Below are 20,264 nucleotides of genomic sequence, written 5' to 3' on the forward strand. Positions count from 1 at the left end.
TGTGACGTCACTGGGCCAACAACTGCCTCAGCCAATCACAGAGCACCAAGCCACTCTGTCAGTTCATTACTCAAAGCCGGCAGGGAGGGTTTAGGAGAGGTGCTGGAGGCGTACCGCCACAAGAAAACAAACCAGACAAAGTCTAAGTGAATTAGAGTGGATTAGAAATGTGGATCCGTTTACAACCCTGATCCGTACTACACAATACCTTCATATAACATCTCCAACTTTAGAACAATACCTACCCACTCATAACATACAACTAAACCTGACCGTTTCCAAACATACCGTTGTATAGCTACATATCTGCAGTAGGGTCAACGTCTAACATAAACCTTTTACCAAAGGCAACCATTCTTCAGTGAGGAACTGAACGCTTGGCTGACCTTGTTCCCCCGCTTCCGCCTCCCTTTCACTCTTTTCAGGCTGGTATTGAAGTGCCTAGCAGCTTGCCGCCCTCTATTTGCTTTACATATTGTACTTCAAATCTAATTTCCTACCCCACCGCAACAGATTTGCAAAGCAGCGCCAAGATGCCAATGGTGTCAAGGTTTTGCTGCTTTATTGTTTTCTCTAGTTGGCTGCCAGCGCTCAACAGAGCATCTGTAACCATGGCAACAGGAAGGTACCACGGTGCATTCCCAGTGCAAGCAACTCTTGCCTCAAATCGTATCTCTCAATTGTCTCCCGCTTTTTTTCTCCCAAAATGAGTTAGAAACACGCTCAAACACCTTCACAACACTGATTGGCTGCACACGTGCCGCCAATCAGTGTTGTCAAGGTGGGATGGTTTTTGCACGGACGTGAAACACGCATGCTCTGTTGTCGGGTACAGAGAGACGTAGATAAAGGGAAAGAGAGAGAGGGACAAGAGAGGCGAATAGAGAGAGAGAGCAGAGAGGGACAAAATATGGAGGAAGAGAGATCGAGTGAGATGAGTGGGAACAGGCACATAGAGAGAAAGGTAGAGGGACGGAGAGAGAGAGAGGAAATATATAGAGAATCTAGGAAGCAAAAGGAGACATCGACACAGAGAGACATCGACACACACACACAGAGAGAGACAGAGACAGAGACAGAGACAGAGAGAGAGAGAGAGAGAGACAGAGACAGAGACAGAGACAGAGACAGAGACAGAGACAGAGACAGAGACAGAGACAGAGAGAGAGAGAGAGAGAGAGAGAGACAGAGACAGAGACAGAGACAGAGAGAGAGACACGCAAAGAGAGAGGAGGTGGACAGAACAGAGAGAAGGATAACATCCAGCCGTGAAGAGAGGACGGTGTGGCAGGCGAGAACACTCCAGCGGGCCTCACAGTGGAGAACACTGGTCCCAGTGAATTATTCACAGGGCCAAAGAGTCCATTTGCGTGAAGCTCCTCTAATATTCATATGACATGATCGGCAACACAGGAGCCTGGCTCTCTCCCCCCTGTGTTATTCACACCGCAACAGAAGCACGCCCCTTCCCGCCATTTAAATGCACACCACTTCCCCGTCATTGATAGCCCTTCAGAGAACAGTGGAAGTAGCAAAAACCGATATCAAAGTTTTAGCTGGACCTCTGTGATTTCCAAGTTCTGACAATCAATTCAGTCTGGTTGGAGCTGGACCCGTTGCTAAGCAACTAAGTTTGTCTCGGTTGCGCGGCTTTGTATGGAGCACCTCACGCGCTGCTTTAAAGAGACACGGAAAGGTTTTGGGTTTTCGACGTCCTCGACACGTCCTTCCAGCCACCTACGGGCGGTGCCGCCGCCGTCGTACGCCTACCCACGACCGTATCGACCCGTGTCTGGGTCTGCGGCACGTCGGTCCACATGAGTGTCTGAGCGAGTATGTCAGGTAAGTAAGGGAGACTGGAGGAGATCACCCCCCCCCCCCACCACCCAGTGACAGCTATCAGAGAACAACTACTGACACCTCCTGGGTCTGCATGGGGACAACTCCGTGACACGCTGAAACGGCTTCAGGCTAACTGGTACTCCTGCGTCAGACAGCCGCCATAGGTACGCAGTACGCACGCACACGGTGGTTCTCTTTGTCGCCCCCCGCCTGGGGAACCACGGCCACACAGACGGCGATTGGCCCGCTGAGTCCTCTCTGGCAACAGGGAGCCGACAAAGAAAGCTCAGCTGAGGAGGTTCGCAAGTAGACTTAGTTCTACAACGCCACCGATGGGACTGCAGAATCACTGACGTAAAAGCCATGATCGCAAAGCCCTGACACCTATAAACGCCTATAACCGGTGGCTGTTAGTCGTAGAAGTACTATTAATTAAATCATTAATTTATTAATCAGTCACTCCTGGTGAGTAACTGGTAGGAGGCAACAAAACACACATCAAAATAAAATAGATTAAATGCTAACTGTAATGCGTGATTAGTGAAGCAATCGGTTTGGAACAACAAAGGCGATGGAGACATTTGTGGAAGAAATGGGATGGCAGGGACAAAAATCTTTGCCAATCGCTAAGCGGCGTTCAAGTGCTACATAACATGCTGCCCATATAAAAGGTAGGCAGAGGAGAAAGATTCTTACATTCAACAGCACCCTTGAACTTGGGGTGGAGAAGCTCTCTGGGCGTCCCATGGTGAAGAATTAGTCTGTAAAATAACAAGAAAAATAAAGAAGATAAAAGTAGGTGAGAGAGAGAGAGAGAGAGAGTGTGTTTGTATGCAAATAGTTTGATGAAGAGGGATTCAAAGGTAGTACATAATGCCAAAAATATTTAAACTTAAATTAAATAATCGTTGCAAAAACAAAAAATTTGCCACTGAAGACTTTGTAGCGTTTTACACTGATGGTTTTACAGCAGTGTAAAACCATGGTAGAAGTCATCCGTTCCAATTGCATGCAACTTTATTCACCCAAACAACACGAAAACCAGCTACATACATAATTCATCTGTGATACAATCAAATTAAACCCGGTAGCTTTGCTTGGGTTACTTTCCCCTTTGCTTCTCCGAAACTCCATATCTCAGAGCTCCACCAGCCTTGAGGACTTTAAACTAAAAACCCAATGCTTTTTATGACAGCCGGCCCGTTCCGGTGCGTGCAGGGTACGTATAGCGGCGTCCGGAACGAGCGCTGCCGCCCGCCTCCTAATGTGATCGTTATCACCTGGACGGCGTAATTAGCAGAGAGACTAATCACCGTCTGTCGCCGCCGGCGCCCGCCTGCTCCTCTCCCCTGCCGGCAAACATCTCCAGGACGGAGAAGCCACACCCCAGGGCCTGCTGGGAGCCGTCTGGCCTGTCTGACAGCGCCACCACCTCCACCACCGCCACGATGGCGGGGACGCGCAGAGACGTATGGAGGTACATGATCTGGGCAGGGGGACACGGAGGGGGAGAAGACGTTAGATTCCTCCCCAGGTGAAGGTGGTGTGGTGGGGGGGGATGTGTAGAACCAGACGGGCGGTGTTTGAAAGAATCGTCGACAACCAAGCAAGCTAACCCCTGTCCGCACGTAGGGGCAGTTACAATTGATTAATTGAGTTCTGTAAGCATCCCCTAATCCCCAAAAGGATCCTTGATCGCAAATACATTTGTGGTCGCAACGAGCCCGACCGAAACTGAATTTTAGGGGTAAATGCCAATACTGATATGTATTGGCCTTTTTTCAATCTACATATAGTGTTCTCCTGGGGGTGGAGCAGATCCTTGGTGTTTACTGCTCACCCACCAGCCATGCTTCTGGCCACAGCATCAACATCACATTGAAATCATGAGCAAGAGGAACCAATTAGCTGTATGGGGAGGAGCTACTAACCTTCACACAGAACATCATGTAAAACTGTTAGTGAGCGCTTACATGGATGTGCTCAGTTAGAGCATTGAGGTTAAGCCACCACAGTTGAGGATTTATAAAGAAGTAATTACATTCATAAATGTTCACTTTTTCTAAAGTTCCGTACCGGCGTATAAATATAATATCTGTAGAAAAGAAGAAAAAGATATCGGCCGACAAAAACAGCCCACTTGTAGATCGGTTGGGCTCTTGTATATAACACATGAATTTGTCTGTTTGGTAAACAACATTCAACTCGGTTAACAAATGCATTTGTCCGATTTGTACAAAACATTCCACTCAGTCAACACATGCATTTCATTCGACAAATAATCTCATACAGCGATCCCCACCTGGCCAGGCCACACGAAAGTGGCAGTGAATCGCCGGCAAACTGGATAATGCATACAATGCCACTATACAAAACAAATACCAAATCCACAGTTCACTATAACATGTTTCCGTTGTTAGGGAATAAAAAAATAAAATAGCCTGAGAAAGCAGCATTTTTTTCCAAATACAGTCTTCCCATGAATAAATAACAGTTTTTGCCCCTAAAGTCCTTTTATGTCCACTTCAGCGCACTACAACGCCTGGGAACAGAGCGTCTTCACGGGAAGCAGGGGTGGGGGGGGGGGGGGGGTGGATGTCTCTCAGGGAAGACAGCCAGAGCTTCAGGGAGCCCTCTGTAGTTCTAACACCAGCAGATGCCTTGGGCTTCCCTTCCCTGCGCTGGCATGCAATGCAAATCCCCCCAGAAAAAAACAGCCAACCCACGGCGTTGATTCATGCTACAATGATCCACAACGCTTGGACAGTTTTTAAGAAGTGATGCAATTTGACGGCAGTGACATCATTTAATTTGGATGTTGTTTTTTTCTCAGTTTAGCTACTCTTAAAGTTGGACGATTCAATTTCAAAATAAAAGCCCCTAAAAGTAGCGTCGCAGTATGGAGACCGTGGGGATACTTTTTGATCCAGCCCAGTGTGTGGCGGGGAAGGCCCTCTTCCTGCCTCGGGAGCTGTACACTTCCGTACCGATCACACAGCCATCCATCTGAAACACGGGGGGGGGGGTGGGTGCCGTGCGCTTCCATCGCTTTGCATGCATATTTTTTTGATATAGCAACACGGCTGAACAGAAATGGCTGAAGGTAGGTAACGGAGAGAGAATACGTGTGTGTGCGCGTGTGCGGTTGAACGAGTGTCTCTGTTGCAGGCAGACAGGTGACAGGTCGTCAGTGTCCATCGCTCCTCAGCCTTGGTGAAAACCTGTCCCGGAGCGGGCTTTTGGGCTGCGATAACTCGTGCCAATCCGCAGCAGCAGACACAGTCCCTGATTGGGGCGCCAGGGGTTATAGATTACACTTCTGGCTTCACTGGCACACCGTCCATTGTGTAAATCCTGGACGGAGGGAGGCTCACACCCACTGTTGAACCGGGCTGCAGCGCCATTCGGTTGAGGGCAGAGGGGTACCCATACTATCCAGGTAGCAGGCTCTCCGTTGACCCTCTGTAGAGGGCCCGGAGCCAAACCTTTTTCAGCCATCCAAGGTGAAAGAGCAGGAATTAAAGAGGAGGTATTGCCGTGTCTTTCATACCGCATGGCCCTGTGCACAGCCTGGGTGAGGGTCTCTCTGAGGGAGGGCACAATGAACTCCTCCTCCTGTGGTCCACAGGAATTCTCTCTCTCTCTCTCTCTCTCTCTCTCTCTCTCTCTCTCTCTCTCTCTCTCTCTCTCTCTCTCTCTCTCTCTCTCTCTCTCTCTCTCTCTCTCTCTCTCTCTCTCTCTCTCTCTCTCTCTCTCTCTCTCTCTCTCTCTCTCTCTCTCTCTCTCTCTCTCTCTCTCAGAGTGGTAGCGCGAGCAGTAAGAAAGTGTGTAGTAATCAAAACCCTCATGGGAGAATGCAAGAAAGTGGTTCACTTCTTTGGGGGAAATACTTTATCTCCAGCGTGGCACTAATACTCTCTATGGTATGAGATCATTGCATTAGTAGAGTAGTGCGGTATTTAGACAGTGAAGGATTGCTTGGACAATAATTTAGTCTTTACCTGCTTCTTTATGGTTGTTGTTTACCACAAGGACCTAAAGACATCCTTAGTTCCTCATTCAAGTTTTTTGGGAGATACCTATTCAGCACATATTCTACAATTTCCTGGACCTGGGTTCTTTTAGCTTTTAGACAGCAGGAGGACTTTCTATCTTCATAACCTGTGACTTCGGGAAAGGGGTCAATGGCTTGAGGTGAGCAACAGCGCCTCTGGTGGCGGAGCTGAGGTGGTTCAACAAGGAAGTTCAGATACTAAACGTGTTTCAGAGAGTGAATGGTATCCTGGAGGAGAAAATTGGCCTTGCGGATCTTTCTTTCATCTGCACAATGGCAGAGCCTGATAGTTAAATATTTATCGAGCGTCTGAATGTGCATCCGTGAGACGAAAATCTAATTTGGACCCACTGAGGGCAACACAAATTGAATTAGTTAGGGAGACAATACCTTCTCAAACTTCTCTCCAAGTAAAGATGCACGTCATTTAGAATACATGGACTCAAACCAAACAATGTATTTACCTCCTGCATATTATCTCCCAAACAAAGCCCCTCATATAGCAGTGAACTTGTCTTGAACCAGTCCAGAGCTTTAGCAGAGAATGGAGGAATCTGTCTATCATGTTTACCCAATACCTCTCTTGTTAGGACCTCAATGCTTTTGCATGTCTTTTTTTTGCATGACACAGTCTCGCCGCTCGGCTGCCATCCAGCGCAACGCATTGTTCTGCTAAATGATTTGGTTTTATTTGTTGGGGGGGGGGGGGGTGGGAGAAAACAAAATCCGGTCTTTGTCTGTTTCACTTCCTTGACTCAGCGGATGAGTCACACTCTTCTCGAATCAAGCGCTTCTCCATCATTCTCCATCGTCGCTTCGGAAAAAAAAATGAAACATATACAGTACATAAATATCCCTCTCAATTGGTACTACTCTTAGGACCTACTGAGCGATCGGCTTACTCCTTGAAACGAAAAGGAAGAGGAATTGAGACAGGAGTAAAATGAAGACGGAGGATTAGGAAGAGGTTTATAGACATTGAATGCTTAACATCCACCACTACATCTATCTGCCACGCATCTCTCCTTTTACTTTGCAGCCTCCTATAGTTTAACTTGGCTGCCTCGTGTACTCTCTCTCGGGCCCCCTCTCTCCCTTTATCTCCCACTCTCTCCCTCCGTCTCACTCGCTCCCTGCCTCTTCCTCTGCCTCTGCAATTACTCAAATCAGCACATCCCTCAATTCCCTCCGCTCGCATCATAACGACCTGGGAAACGGCTTTCTGCGACTGTGAACATGTTTCGGAACAAACACAGAGCAGGGGGAGTGTGTGCGACGGCTCCCAGCGCGGCGACGGGTCGCCAGGGGACGTTGATGGCGAAACAGCTTGAGCACCCGTCGCCACCGGGCACAGCATCTGCCGGCGCACCACGCCACGGCGACAACAAAACAAAAAACATCATGAACACGATGATGATGATGATGATGATGAGGTCTTCTGTTGGAATGCCAAGAATTGTTCGCTTGTCGGCCTCCTCCTACTCCTCCTCCTCCTCCTCTCCCTCGTAACCATGACAATTGAGGGCAGAGTAAATGGGTGGTAGTGATGGTGTCGAGGGGTGGATGATGGGTGGGTTGGTGGGCGGATGACATTAAAATATCATCAGCCCGGGGGACCGGGCCGCTCGGAGCAGCGGCCCCCGGCCCGGCGGCGGGATGAGGAGGAGGGATGAGGAGGAGGGATGAGGGGGCCTGGGGCTCTCCACCGGCTGACAGACAACGAGCTACAACGCGGAGAAGGAGAACAGGCCGGCGCACAGGGGACACATTAACGGCTAGAAACACGGGAACCCCAAGGCGGGAGGCGGGCGGCGGTGGACGGAGACTCGGGAGGGACCTTTTTCCCTGGACTTGGAGGTAAGAGTTGAACGATAGACGACCTTCGTTATACAGCTGCTCCAATTTAGAATCTGATGCCGCTCGACCTGATGTCTTGTGACCTGATGTCATGTGACCTGATGTCACGGGACGACATGTGCAAACCGTATGCAACATGGAATGAGGTGAGGAGTAGTTCATTCTTGGCATAGATTGTACAATGTACTGTATCGGCGCAGTGACCCGTTGGTTTACACACAACAGTTATGAAAATGCTGATTTTGCGTGAATGGGTACCTCAATTGCTTTCGGACCAGCTATAGGCTTTTGAGGCACTCATAGGCTGTTTGATTAACCACATGTTAGTCACTTTCACCAGAGCTTCACAAACAGGTGGTCATGGCTGCTGATTGGTCCAACATTAAGTCAAAAGGAAGCTCCAACAAATAAAAGGCTTTAGAAGTCCCACAACAACCCCCGAACAAGTTACAAGCAGCATCAAAGGACATCAGGAAAAGATAATGATGTCGTAAAATGAAAAATATTACATTCTCTCAAAATGTCATCCCCCTATTGCAAAGACCTCCTGCAGCGCCATGGCATTAAAAAGTTTGGAGGGATTTTGTTTTGCAGTGTAGGTTGTGCTTTACAATAGTTGGTTGACTCTTCAACGTTTTATGAATGTATAATGTTTGTGTTGAGAATAGCTGAAAGACTAAACCTTACAAATATCCTTAATTCATCAGCCATGCCATGATCAAACGATGTTTTATTTAATTATTCATTAATAAAAACATAAGTGCCTCCTGGAAAATGCGGCATTAAAAGACAACACAACACAAATGGGATTTGGAAATGTTTTTGAAACACAGAGGCACATAAAATATGAATGCTGTTGAGAAACAAAATAAAACATATCCTTAATTTGGAACTTATGTTGTAAGTCGTCGACCGTTAAATTAAACAAGTGAGGAGCGAAACGAAGCGTGCCTATGAATGTTTGTGTTCCACTGGGTTTCCAGAACCTGCCAGCTCAAATCCAGCACGCCCAACAGCACAACACCAACAGCAGCACGAAAGCCGGCACCAACACATTTACCGAGACCACCGTCCACCTTCGACCCCTCCCCCCCACCATCACCTTGATTCCCTCCGACACCCGCCCCAACACCAGAGGGTCAGCCAGACCCCTCATCTTAGGCCTTATACATAGCATAAGCAGCTCAGGCAGGTGAACAGCGAATGCAGGATCAACGATTCAACACGGTTCTTTTGATTAACACGCTCCTTGTGTCTCAATCTACATGTTACCTTGTGGGTTTCTAAAAAAAACGTTGCACTCTTAAAACGAAATTAGCCTCAAACCGATACCACCATATATTCTGCTACCTGACGTGTTTGCGGCGGGTCAACTTTGCGCTGACTAACAAGGGGACAGCCTCTTCATATACAACATACATTATGCAATTCCTCAGAATGACCCAGATGTTGTCGGCCATGTTTTTTGTTTTAAAAACAATCACGGCAGGCGCGGTGCCTGAAACGATACACAGGAAACTATGTGCACGTCCCTTCACGACAGATGCTTGCCTGTTTTTTGTCACTCTTGCAAAATCCAGGGGATTCGCATTACTCTGACGTTTGGTTCAATACCAAACCCCTCGTTGTACTTGGAGCAATTCCTCTCACAGAAGCTGTGCTTTTATGAATGGTGGACACCTTTAGCTCAATGAAGCATCTTACAACCATACCATGAGTGGATCCGTTCCGGGGATCAGTCCCCTAACCCTGGCAGTGTTGGTGCCATTGACTCCCAGTGCAGCTAGGGCAGGACCACTTAAGACTGTGATGCATTGTGCTCGAGCTGGCTTGTAAAGGGTCCATGAGGGCTGTTTATAGACATGTGTACATCTCTTTGTCATTGGCTATTCAGACCACGCCCGTCCACACAATATGAATCATACAATCGATGGCTCAATCGCCTAGTTTGCGGCAGGCTGAACATCAGCATGCAGTGACCCCTCCCCTGGGTTAGGCATCTACAAGACAGGCGGTGGGGAGCTGATGGATCCCAGCGATTGTTCCATTTTAATTAGGTGTCTCGATTTACATTAGATATCCATATGGAGTCTCACGTCCCTCATATTAGTCCTTGATTAATCAGCAAGTCTTTATCAGGCGTAGTATAAACCGGTCTAGGTACGCCCAGCTGAGGGCCAGCCGCCGGGAGCAGCAGGAGCCTTATTTAACGTAGCGCCAAGCGAGAACCTTTCACAAGGCGTACGTGACCCACGAAACGGAGCGCAATTATGCTAAGATATACACGCACACCTGCTACAGCTCCGCCGGTGACTGCTGTACGGCTTTTGTTACGCCAATAGATTTAAAACACTGTGCGAGTCTCCTGACAAGTCAGTCCCAGTGAGAAAAAGAAAGAAAGGAAGAAGGCTTAGTCTGTGTGTAGAGAACGCTGACGGGACCGGTTTTGACAAGCTCCTGTCCTCGGTTTCAATTGCCGCCAATTAAAAAGTGATTCCCACCGAATGAGATCCCGAGAGCTGAAGAAAGCTCCGCTAACTATCCGGTAATGGACTTCAGTGATCAGTCTGCATACAAGCTGAGGACGCTCACCTTAGGTGTGGTGCAGCGATACCAGACGTGTGTCTCACGCTCCCAGGCCTCTGCCGCCCTAAAAGCCGACAGAAACTATGCGACTTTGAACAAGCAGATTCATCATTCGGGCCTTCCTACCAGTCATTTGTCAAACGTATGTTTCAAACCCATGGAATAAGTCATATGCAACTGATCCACAGAAACAAATTTGCCTTTTGACAAATTGAATGTTTTGACTGTTTGACGCCGACGACAGTCAGCCTGCTCTGTGTTTGAACAGTGTTTCTCCGGAGAAATGTGGATTTATGAACCAACAATGTTCCAAAGTGCCTGATTAATACCTTGGTTTCAAAATAAACCAGAGCACCCGGTGATTTCAGACAGCAAAAAATGAAAACAACTTTGACTATTATTATTTACTGCGGGACGGAGAGTGCTTAAGGACTGGCGGCAACACAGAGCCGACCTCACTGTTGGTCCTTAAAAAGATTCATTGCAACAAATACTTGCTTTTGAACCACTCAAAACAAAATTTCCCAACCAAAAAACCCAGAGCCGGTCAACTGAGGCAAGGGGCTTATACTGTACACTTTTGGGCCGGATAATAAAAACATTAGTTGTTTGTCAGGGACAAGGCACAAAGCATTGTTAAGGGTTCAAAAACATGACACAGATGTGCTGCAAGTAGGGTATCTAGCCATGGCTACAGTGCAAACCCTCGTCTAGCTCAGGCTTATCTACATTAAAACAACGGTCAATACAAACGAGCAGGGAAACAGTACAAGACGACCATTGTTAGGGCCAACGTTAACCTCCACAGTCTGAGGCCAACACATCCTCGTCTGCTAAGTAACAGCAAATAAGTTCCTAGAGATTCCGGAGATTCCTCGATGCGTCACCGTGACCCAGGCATCAACTGACACATGGCTGCTGAAAATAAAGAATTAATCTGCCACGGTGGATCTATCCCTGGCCGGACATGAAGGCATCATAAAGACCGGACGGCTGAATAAATAAATCAATAAGTAATGGAGGAGAAGACAGGAGCACCGTCTTCTCCTGGCGTGGCGTCCTTGGACTGTGATACAGGTAGGATTGGAAGTGACAAGTCAAAACCCAGAGGAAATACACGTCGGGAACGACAGAAGTGGAGTGCACTATGAAAAATGGTGTGCGTAGAATAAATCCCGCTCACTCTCTCCTACCCCTCTCTCTCTCTCCTCATCGTTCTCTTTCTCTTTATCTCTCCTGGACTCCTCATATACGTCTCTCTCTCTCTTTCCATCCATCTCCAGGAGTTGGGCAGACCCAGGGGAGAGTGGAACTAGTGGGACCACTGCTGTGTGTGTGTGTGTGTGTGTGTGTGTGTGTGTGTGTGTGTGTGTGTGTGTGTGTGTGTGTGTGTGTGTGTGTGTGTGTGTGTGTGTGTGTGTGTGTGTGTGTGTGTGTGTGTGTGTGTGTGTGTACTAGGAAGAGGATTATGGCAAGAAGTAAGTCAAGTGTGATACAGACACACACACACACACCTCTTCATCCATCCTGCTCTCACGATTCCCCTGGCTGGGAATAACTAGCTTCCACCTGTGTGTCTTTGAGTGCACACACACACACACACACACACACACACACACACACACACACACACACACACACACACACACACACACACACACACACACACACACACACACACACACACACACACACACACACACTTGTGTAAAACTGTTTAGGAACAGCTGCTGGGCGCCATGTTTCCTCCCAGAGGAGTTGAAATATTGATCATCCCCAGCACAGCAGGACAGCAAGCGAGGTAAGCCCATCACGCTCTAGCCATCCATAATTCACGCCGATATCTCTCCGCTTGGCCACCACTAGATACCAGGGACACAGGCTTACACCTCCACCACCTAAACATAGCCCGACATAAATGCTACTGGGGGTTGTTCATCGCTTCCATCATTTCCCTGCATTAAGAGAGAGAAGTGGGACGTGCAAGGATGGCCCGCTACAGACAGTAATTGGTCCCGATTCAATCGACTACATCATGCATCCGATTGGCTGATATTGTTGCGAGGAGGTGATGTCACAACGTTGCAGTAGAGCTCAATGTCTCGAGCTTGCTTAGGATTTATGAGAAAAAGGGGGCGAAGCACAGGTTGATAGTGTCGTATTAAAGTTTATGAATAAAACTCTGCCTTTTTTTCCCCCATTAACACGGATGACCATTCATCAAACTCTGCTCTGATCAACGGACCGAAGTGATGTCTGGAGGCTAAATGTTATACTTTGAGGAAACAAATATTGAATGCATTTTCTACAGTAATCTGGATCAAGCCGGAGCTCATGGTTTCTTTCGTCGATAGCCCACAAGCCCTGGCCCCCGCTGGGTAGGCCTCCATCTAGCCCCTGATCCCAGGGTGCACCTGATAACAAGACCCCCTGAACATGGACATGTTGAGCCGTCCCAGGCTCATACGGTGATAAGGGGCTGGATAGATCAGCTCGATTTTCCAGCGAGCCAGAGAGCCAAAGCCAGACAGAGAGAGAGAGACCAGGCATGAACAGATGCAATAAAAAGACAAAGTGGGAGGTTAAAATTGGGACAGGAACTGGAAGAAGAAGAAGTGAAACCGAAATACTTGTTTACTCGTCATACATAAGAAAGCATCAGAACAAACATCTTCAGGAGGGTGTTGTGGTGCCTTTCAGAAGAATAATGTCGGGTTATTTTTAAAGCACAACTCTGTCAAGACATTGCAACAGCAAACGAGGCACACGGTACAGTGTATCAAAGAAGTCAAAAGAATATTCAAACAAAACTCAGAGAAAGATAAAGGATTACACAGATGAAGATGAGGAAGTGGATTTTGAACGGGTGAATTTTCATGGCAAACATGCAGCAACACACACACTCCCAGAATAAACGCAGTGGATTCTTTAGATGCAAACCCAGAAGCTATGGTGCAAAACCATAGGGAGGGCTGACAGACCCATTCTCACACACATGCCGTCTACACACTTTGCCTTGCACTTCGATGCATTGCCATAAAGTTGGAATCCTGTGAACGTGCGACTGTTTGAGTGTGTGTGCGTGCGTGCGTGCTTGCGTGTCACACCAGTTTGGGCAGGGAGACCTTAGAGGGAAAACAGGCACCCACACCCACAAGCCAACCTAGTCGGGCCCTCTTCCGAGAAGCCCTTCAGGCGAACAGCGTGGAGGATAAGCAGCAGAAGAAGGCACTGGGTCCCTGCGAAGGCTGAGAGCTAAAATGGAGTGATCACAAAGAGAGGCAGAGTGGATAGATGAACATTCTCCCTGTCTCTCTCGCCCCCTCGTTCTCTTTCTCGCTCTCTCACTTTCGGCGTCTTGACACTGCCTCCCTCACGGCCCAACAGTGCCCTCTGGTGCCCACCAATGGTACCGTTCCCGACGGGACCAAGTGACGAATAAGATATGAAGATGGAATAAATAAGGGCCAGAATGACAGAGTTGCAAGAACCAAAGGCTAAAAGGTGTCATGAGGAGTGCGATTTCTACACCGGCAACATAGAAGTACTCGGAAATGAGACAAATGAGGTTTCTCGATTCCACCTTGCAACACAGATCTTCCTGAAAGAGGGCTTTGGTAACACATTATGTTTCAATGAGCAGTGTGCAGGAAGGCTGCTTTTGAAGACGCTCTGACTGAAAGAGGGAGCCTCGATCCGAGTTCTGGTACCGACATCTGCGATAACAACTCCAGAGTCTGAAGGCAATTGGCACACGGAGCCGTAGCCAGGGTTTGAAAAATAGTGAGGCGGTGAGGCTCAGTTGCGGGGGTTCAGGTTTGCGCACCCCCAGACGACACCAATAGCATCCAGCTTTAGCACCAGAGCCGGGGCCTGTGGTGTGGCAGGTCTTTTTTTCGACGTTTTACATCACAGTCGGCCCCTAGCTGCCCGAGTCTAGTTTTTCAACGTACATTTTTCTTGTTAGATTTCAATAAAATACATGAATTACTAAGATTAATGCCAGTGCCCGTTGGCTACGGGCACGCCTGCCTCCACAAACGTCCAGACGCTCTCTTCAACACGGCGCTGGATGAGAGACGTAGCAGAGAGGGGGGGGGGGGGGGTCGTAGCAGAAAGGAGAAATGAGGGAGGAAACAGAGTTCTTTATTTCGTTTGGTGGTTCTAGCGGGTCGTCTTCCCCATCATATTAAAACTCATCCATCATAGCCGTGTGGTGAGGGGGGGGGGGGGGATAATGTTGGCAATTTCGTTCTACACTCCCCGGTGGCATGGGGAAAAACAGCTCCCACCCTCCCCCTACTCATCCAACGTTAGCAGGAAATCAAACAGCAGTTTGCCACTCATAAACATCAACACGATTGCCAGCACACCGGGCTAAATCCAATAAGAGCGGCCCATGAGGTACTTCCTGCCCTCGTTCCGCCCCCGCTGGGCAGGTGGGGGCGGAGCTCAGCTTCTCACTTTATCATCCTGATAGGATCTGATGGGGGTCCCCGTTATTAGCTGGGGTGTCTAATGGGCCCTGGATGCCTAAGGGGAGGGGTTCATGTGGGCCACGGCTATCATGTCGGATCAAAGCCGGGGGGGGGGGGGGGGGGGGGGGGGGGCTAACTGCCGCCGCGGCCGAACACTGGAAAAGAACAAGCGGAGGAAGGGCGAGGTTGAGGTGGACGGACGGACGGATACGTGCAGCGGTGGCGGAGACGGGGGAAATCACGCCAGCGAGGCTGTGAGTCATCGGCGTTGGAGCGCGTGCTAACGAGACCGCTTTCGACAGCCGCTTTTACATCCAGACAGATGGATCCCGTGGTGCGCCCGTGTCTGAGATGAGATGACGCGCGCGTGTGCACACGCACACGAGTATGGGATTAGGTGGGGTTCAGACACTTTCATCGGGGGGTCCCAGCTTAGTGAATGGCACCTCTGCTGCTAAATAGACAAAAAGCTAAATATCTTGTTTTTCTGCATTTCGTTTTTTTTAACTTTTGGAGGACAAATAATGAATAATAACTGCTGAGGGCTCGGATCATTTGTTAGCACTATTAGTCACTGTATAAACACAACTAATATTTCTCCATGAATTAATAATGCCATGTTTTAGCGTCCTACTTCCATTAAATTGCCATTTGGTTTGATTTGACAAACTGGAACACTTCAAATAGAGCATACCTCAACCTTTTATCACCGTAATTAATCAGAGCTACCACATTTTCTCTCACAGTATGACAATATATTAATTTAGTGACGAGGTGATCAAAAAGTCTTTTAACTATAATGTTGAATTACCAGCCAGCACCTGGACATAGATGTGCAAATACATTTTGTGGGGCTTCAACGATTTCCAGCATCCCTAATGGTAATTAATCACTGTGCTCTATGTCGACAAATACAACTTGATTAAAAAAGGTTTATCAAACATTAAGAAAACCGTTTTCCTTTTCGTTAAAGAATCGGGCGGATGGCCACGTCCCGGGGACCCGATTCTCAACATAACTAAATGCTCGTTGCATAGCCCGGACACGCGGTAACATTGTTGGTGAGGTGCAGCTAGCGGAAGCCTCAGTGGGCTACGCCTTTGACGTACAGAGGCACGCCACGGCGTAAACACAAATCTATCCTTCCACAGCTTGAGTTTCCCCTTCTGTTTACCCAGAGTAAAGCCTGCTGAGGCTGAGATTGCTCTTCCCAGAGTCGCCTCTGTGCTCCCTGACACCGTCACAAGAGGCAGGCTTGTTTGGCCCTGATTAGATGACAACATTTGCAAAGAGCGGCTCCAGATCTGCGTGGATAAGTAGTGAAAGGAGGACAGAGTGGAGGGGGGCTGGCGGCGAAGTAAACAGAAAACGCCAGAGGACTCCTCTGAGGATACAATGGGGGGGGGGGGCCACGCTCATATTTCAGCAAACCACTTTCATAAATATCCTGCCGGTTCAAAATAAACACGACTAAATTCGGTCTTCGACCGGGCGGTTATAGGGACTTTTTTTTTGGTTCTCCGTTATGTCAGCACTGAGATAATTATTTTGCACGTCCTCTTTCACAATTTAAAAAGTGTCAGTTGGGAAGCCACCTCAAATCAGAGCATTTAATCAGACTAGGAGATAATTGTCACCCCTCAAAGTATTGCAATCCCGCTGGCTGACAAATAAGCAGTCGTGACCAAAACAAGATAGAAACAGTGTTCACAACCCCATTATGAATGACTGAACAACAGCATTTCACCACCGTTCTCTCACAATTCAAGTTACCCTTATGGTCCAGTGTTTCATCGAACCCCGAGTAGAGATAGCACACACACCAAGTGGGGTGCCATGGGTGGACAGGAATGAATTGTATGCGTGATAACCTCTGACCCTAAATCCTTATCGTGGTGGTATCGCCATCGTAAAAAACATATTTTGTCTTGTTTTGCTGGACTGAGAGAGCCATGTTGAGAATTACAACTAGCAAGTTACATGGGCCTTGCTCACAGAAGCCATCTCCAGGATTAGCAGAGCTAGCTTTTTTGAAGCAGGTGTCCTAGCAGGCTAACACAGCTGGTAGCTCATTAAAGTCATTATATTCCATTTAGCTAGATTGCCAGTGTACCAGTACTGACAAAACAATGCATGCCATACTGGTCCTTTGGATTAGCCATTACGGAAACAACAGACCATAAGATGTTAATTATTTACCAAAACTTGACGAGTGATAGGATTAAAGGTCCAACTTCACAAGTCGTTATGTCTTTATTACACGCAGCTGGGAGAGGAGAACAATTAGCAAGACTTTCTGCAGTCCTCTGAAGAGGGCAAAAAATAAGGTATAATTCCACTTATATAAAGGCATAAAGGCACACAGAATGTTGTGAATGTAAGTCGTGGAAATTGAGGTAATAACCAGACTTGTTCACCTGAACTGGGAATGCAGAAACACAGTCGAAACACAGATGAAAGACTACAGCCGTTCCAAAAAGTATGGGTCACTCTGAGAGGTTGAAACGTTGTTGAGGATTTATAAGGAGGTCATAAGGGGATCACATGGTTAATAAATGACCAATAGGATTGAAACAAATGTTCAAAGGGTAAAAATAACAATGTAATTAATGGGCGGAGATGCACCTGAAAGTTGGCACTAGAAGGTTTGCATACCCATCTCGTGGGCCCCATAACAAAGCATGAATCAATGACAATGTTCCCTTTGGCACTCCCAGCCATAGCCGCCTCTATATTTGATCAAATTTCCAATGTGTAACTGTATATTTCATCATCAAAGCCCACTTTTCAATGTCTTGCCATCAAAGATTTGTTTCTCTAGTCTCCCCTTCCAGTCCTAATGGTAATCGAAAAGTAATACGGGGAACGAGCAACATTTGGAAATTGAAAACTCCTATATGGCAGCGCTGCAGTGATTTTCATGAACAGGTTTATTTAATTGGAAAGCACAGATCAGTTGCAAGAAAATGCAACAGACATGAAGGTATGGGAGAAGAAAGTATTTACTCCATTTGTTACCAAAGTGCTGATAAGTAAAAGGGCCCCTATTTCACCAGCAGGTTTGAATGTGACATGAGACAAATGAAGATGATTCAAAATCTTCCCAGCCCTTTGACTTAGTGACATCCAGAGTGGGAATGTCAACCTAGACGTTTGATGAATAGATAAGTCTACAAGTTGCTACAGATCAATGGGTAAGCTTGTAGACTGATCTATCCTGCATACATCTCGGTGGACACTCCCACTTGGGATGTCACTATGTCAAACATGCTTTGTTATTTGTTCTTCCGAGTAGTTAATCCTCCAATTCGATGGGGGGCTGAACGTACGTACGTATGTATACGTATGTACATATGTATGTATATATGTATGTACTGTATGTATGTGTGTGTGTGTCTGTGAGGTTACATGCTCTTCTACAAAAGATCTTCCATGAAGACAACTATAAAGCTACAGGCACTCCTATTACTGTTGGTTTAAAACCCCTCTTAATGGACCCGTAATGGGCTTCTCAGAAGATCCAATATCCATCAACACCTCTCTCTCCCAGGCAATGGCAAACCATAATGCCAACATTCATGAGAGATCTTGTGCCACAATCCTTGAAGAAGGATGCAGAGACTGTAATTTCTCTGCTCGTGTAGTTATGCGCTGCGCATTTAGCCTATTGTCCGTGGCATGTACCGCACAACAACACACTAATGAGAGAATAATTAAGTTGGCTGAACAGAGTGCTGACTTGGAGTTTCACAATACAGCTTTGGGGCCGTAAGCCTGCGAATACACTCACGTATCATTCCGACTAATGCAATCTGGGTTGATTACAAAGTAGAGGGTTAAGAGGACCCAACAACGCCTTAATTGTCCTGGAGAAGCTTTGTTTTTAGTGTTCACCTGCAATGAGGGAATGGGTCAATAGAGGGATAACAACAAAACTAGCACAACGTGTGCCGCTTTGGAAACGGCAGATCTGAATAACATTTCACAGTACACACTCTGTGTACTGCCCTGCTGAGGACTGCGGGCGAGTGGGGGGCCATTACAATACAGCCGGCAGCGTTCGGCACTGGCAAAGTGTTCTTTAAGGAGTGCTTCTGAAGACGGGCTAAAGATTAGTTTTCTTTATTTTTTGGTATAATTGTAAATAATTAATACCGCACAATGTACTTGGGTTTAATAAAGAGCAGATAGAAGTTTGGCGGCTGGCCCGGTTCTACGTTGAATTACGCCCCTTGACGAGACCTCCTCCGGGGTCTGATATCACATCTCATTACCGGGGCACAGAGAGGCAACTTATTCTGGTATGAACCTCTCGCTGTACAACACATCCACTGACTTGTGAGTCATAGCCTTTTAAGATTTTCTTCTTTTAGTCTGGATTTGTAACTCCTGGCGGTCCTTCAGAGGCCAGTGAAAAACCACAGTGGCTAACAACATAGGGAAACGATCCAGAATCCCCGTCACTCTGATAGAGAGATGAATTCACGGCCCCCGTTGTACGGCCTCCATCGGGTCGGCCTTCTCATTAGTTTGGTTTGGAAGGGGAGAGGAAACGTACACGATGACGGCAAAACACTCAAACAATGTGAGGAGGGATCCTTTTATTTTACTGCTAATGATTACGACCTTCAGGTAGAACAAAATGGAGGCGTCTGTGGGCGTTTGCTATACACTCAAGACGTGAAGTCAATTGTTGTTACGAACAATAAGCCACGTTTAAATGGTTTCATTCCTGGAATGGAAATCGTGTGTGTTGCGTTGTCAGGCCAACACATTTCTCAAGACTCTTACAGAGCGCTGCAGAGTTAGGCTGCTGCATAGTTACTGCAGGCTATGAATCACAGGAGCCAGAAAACTGTGTGGCGGTGACAAATTGAAGCAATTAAATGCCAACCTGTCTGAAATGAAAACACCACGGTGCTTCATCAGAGGAGCGGTTGGTCGTCAGGCAAAAGACCGGTTGTTGTCATAGAGGTGGAACTGATAATGACCACAACTACAAATACATTTTTTTAGTTGGCCAATATAATGGGTCATATAATGGACTGTAGGCCAAAATAAAGTAGGTAGACCAACTGTGTCCCATATATGTCGTTTTAAAAGAATAACACAGTCTAGACCATAGTGTAACAATGATTTCTAATGAAATTAAAGAATAATTATTGAAATCCTGTAAGTAATCCATGCTATGTTTTGTCCCAACCAAATATCGTTAGCTATCATAAGCTAGTTATTGTGAGCTGGATATTTGGGTTGTTTTACTCCCAGGATGGAAACAGTAGATTGCTGTTACTAGATCCCAAAGGGGTAAAGCACAGAAGGTCAGAAGCCAGGGGCAAACTACTACCGGGCCTTCACCCTGACCCCGTGGCATCTAGCTTCAACCCTCTGTCATCATGAGTGATGGCACACTGACAAAATGTAAGTAGCGTTGTTGGTTGGACAGT

The 20,264-nt window shown here is 47.2% G+C and overlaps 1 protein-coding gene across 1 annotated transcript in view; it reads right to left on the minus strand.

The window, feature by feature from the left end:
• Nucleotides 1–20,264, minus strand: part of nphp4 (nephronophthisis 4) — a 150,501-nt gene that overhangs the window by 128,113 nt on the left and 2,124 nt on the right. Inside the window, exons 3-4 of the mRNA XM_056593735.1 lie at nucleotides 3,156–3,328; nucleotides 2,539–2,603 (exon numbers count right to left, since the gene is read on the minus strand). Coding sequence (XP_056449710.1) covers nucleotides 2,539–2,603; nucleotides 3,156–3,328 — 238 coding nt within the window. The remainder of the gene's footprint in view (nucleotides 1–2,538; nucleotides 2,604–3,155; nucleotides 3,329–20,264) is intronic.

Source organism: Gadus chalcogrammus, chromosome 1 (genome assembly GCF_026213295.1).
Source record: "Gadus chalcogrammus isolate NIFS_2021 chromosome 1, NIFS_Gcha_1.0, whole genome shotgun sequence".
NCBI classification, from domain to species: Eukaryota; Metazoa; Chordata; class Actinopteri; order Gadiformes; family Gadidae; genus Gadus; species Gadus chalcogrammus.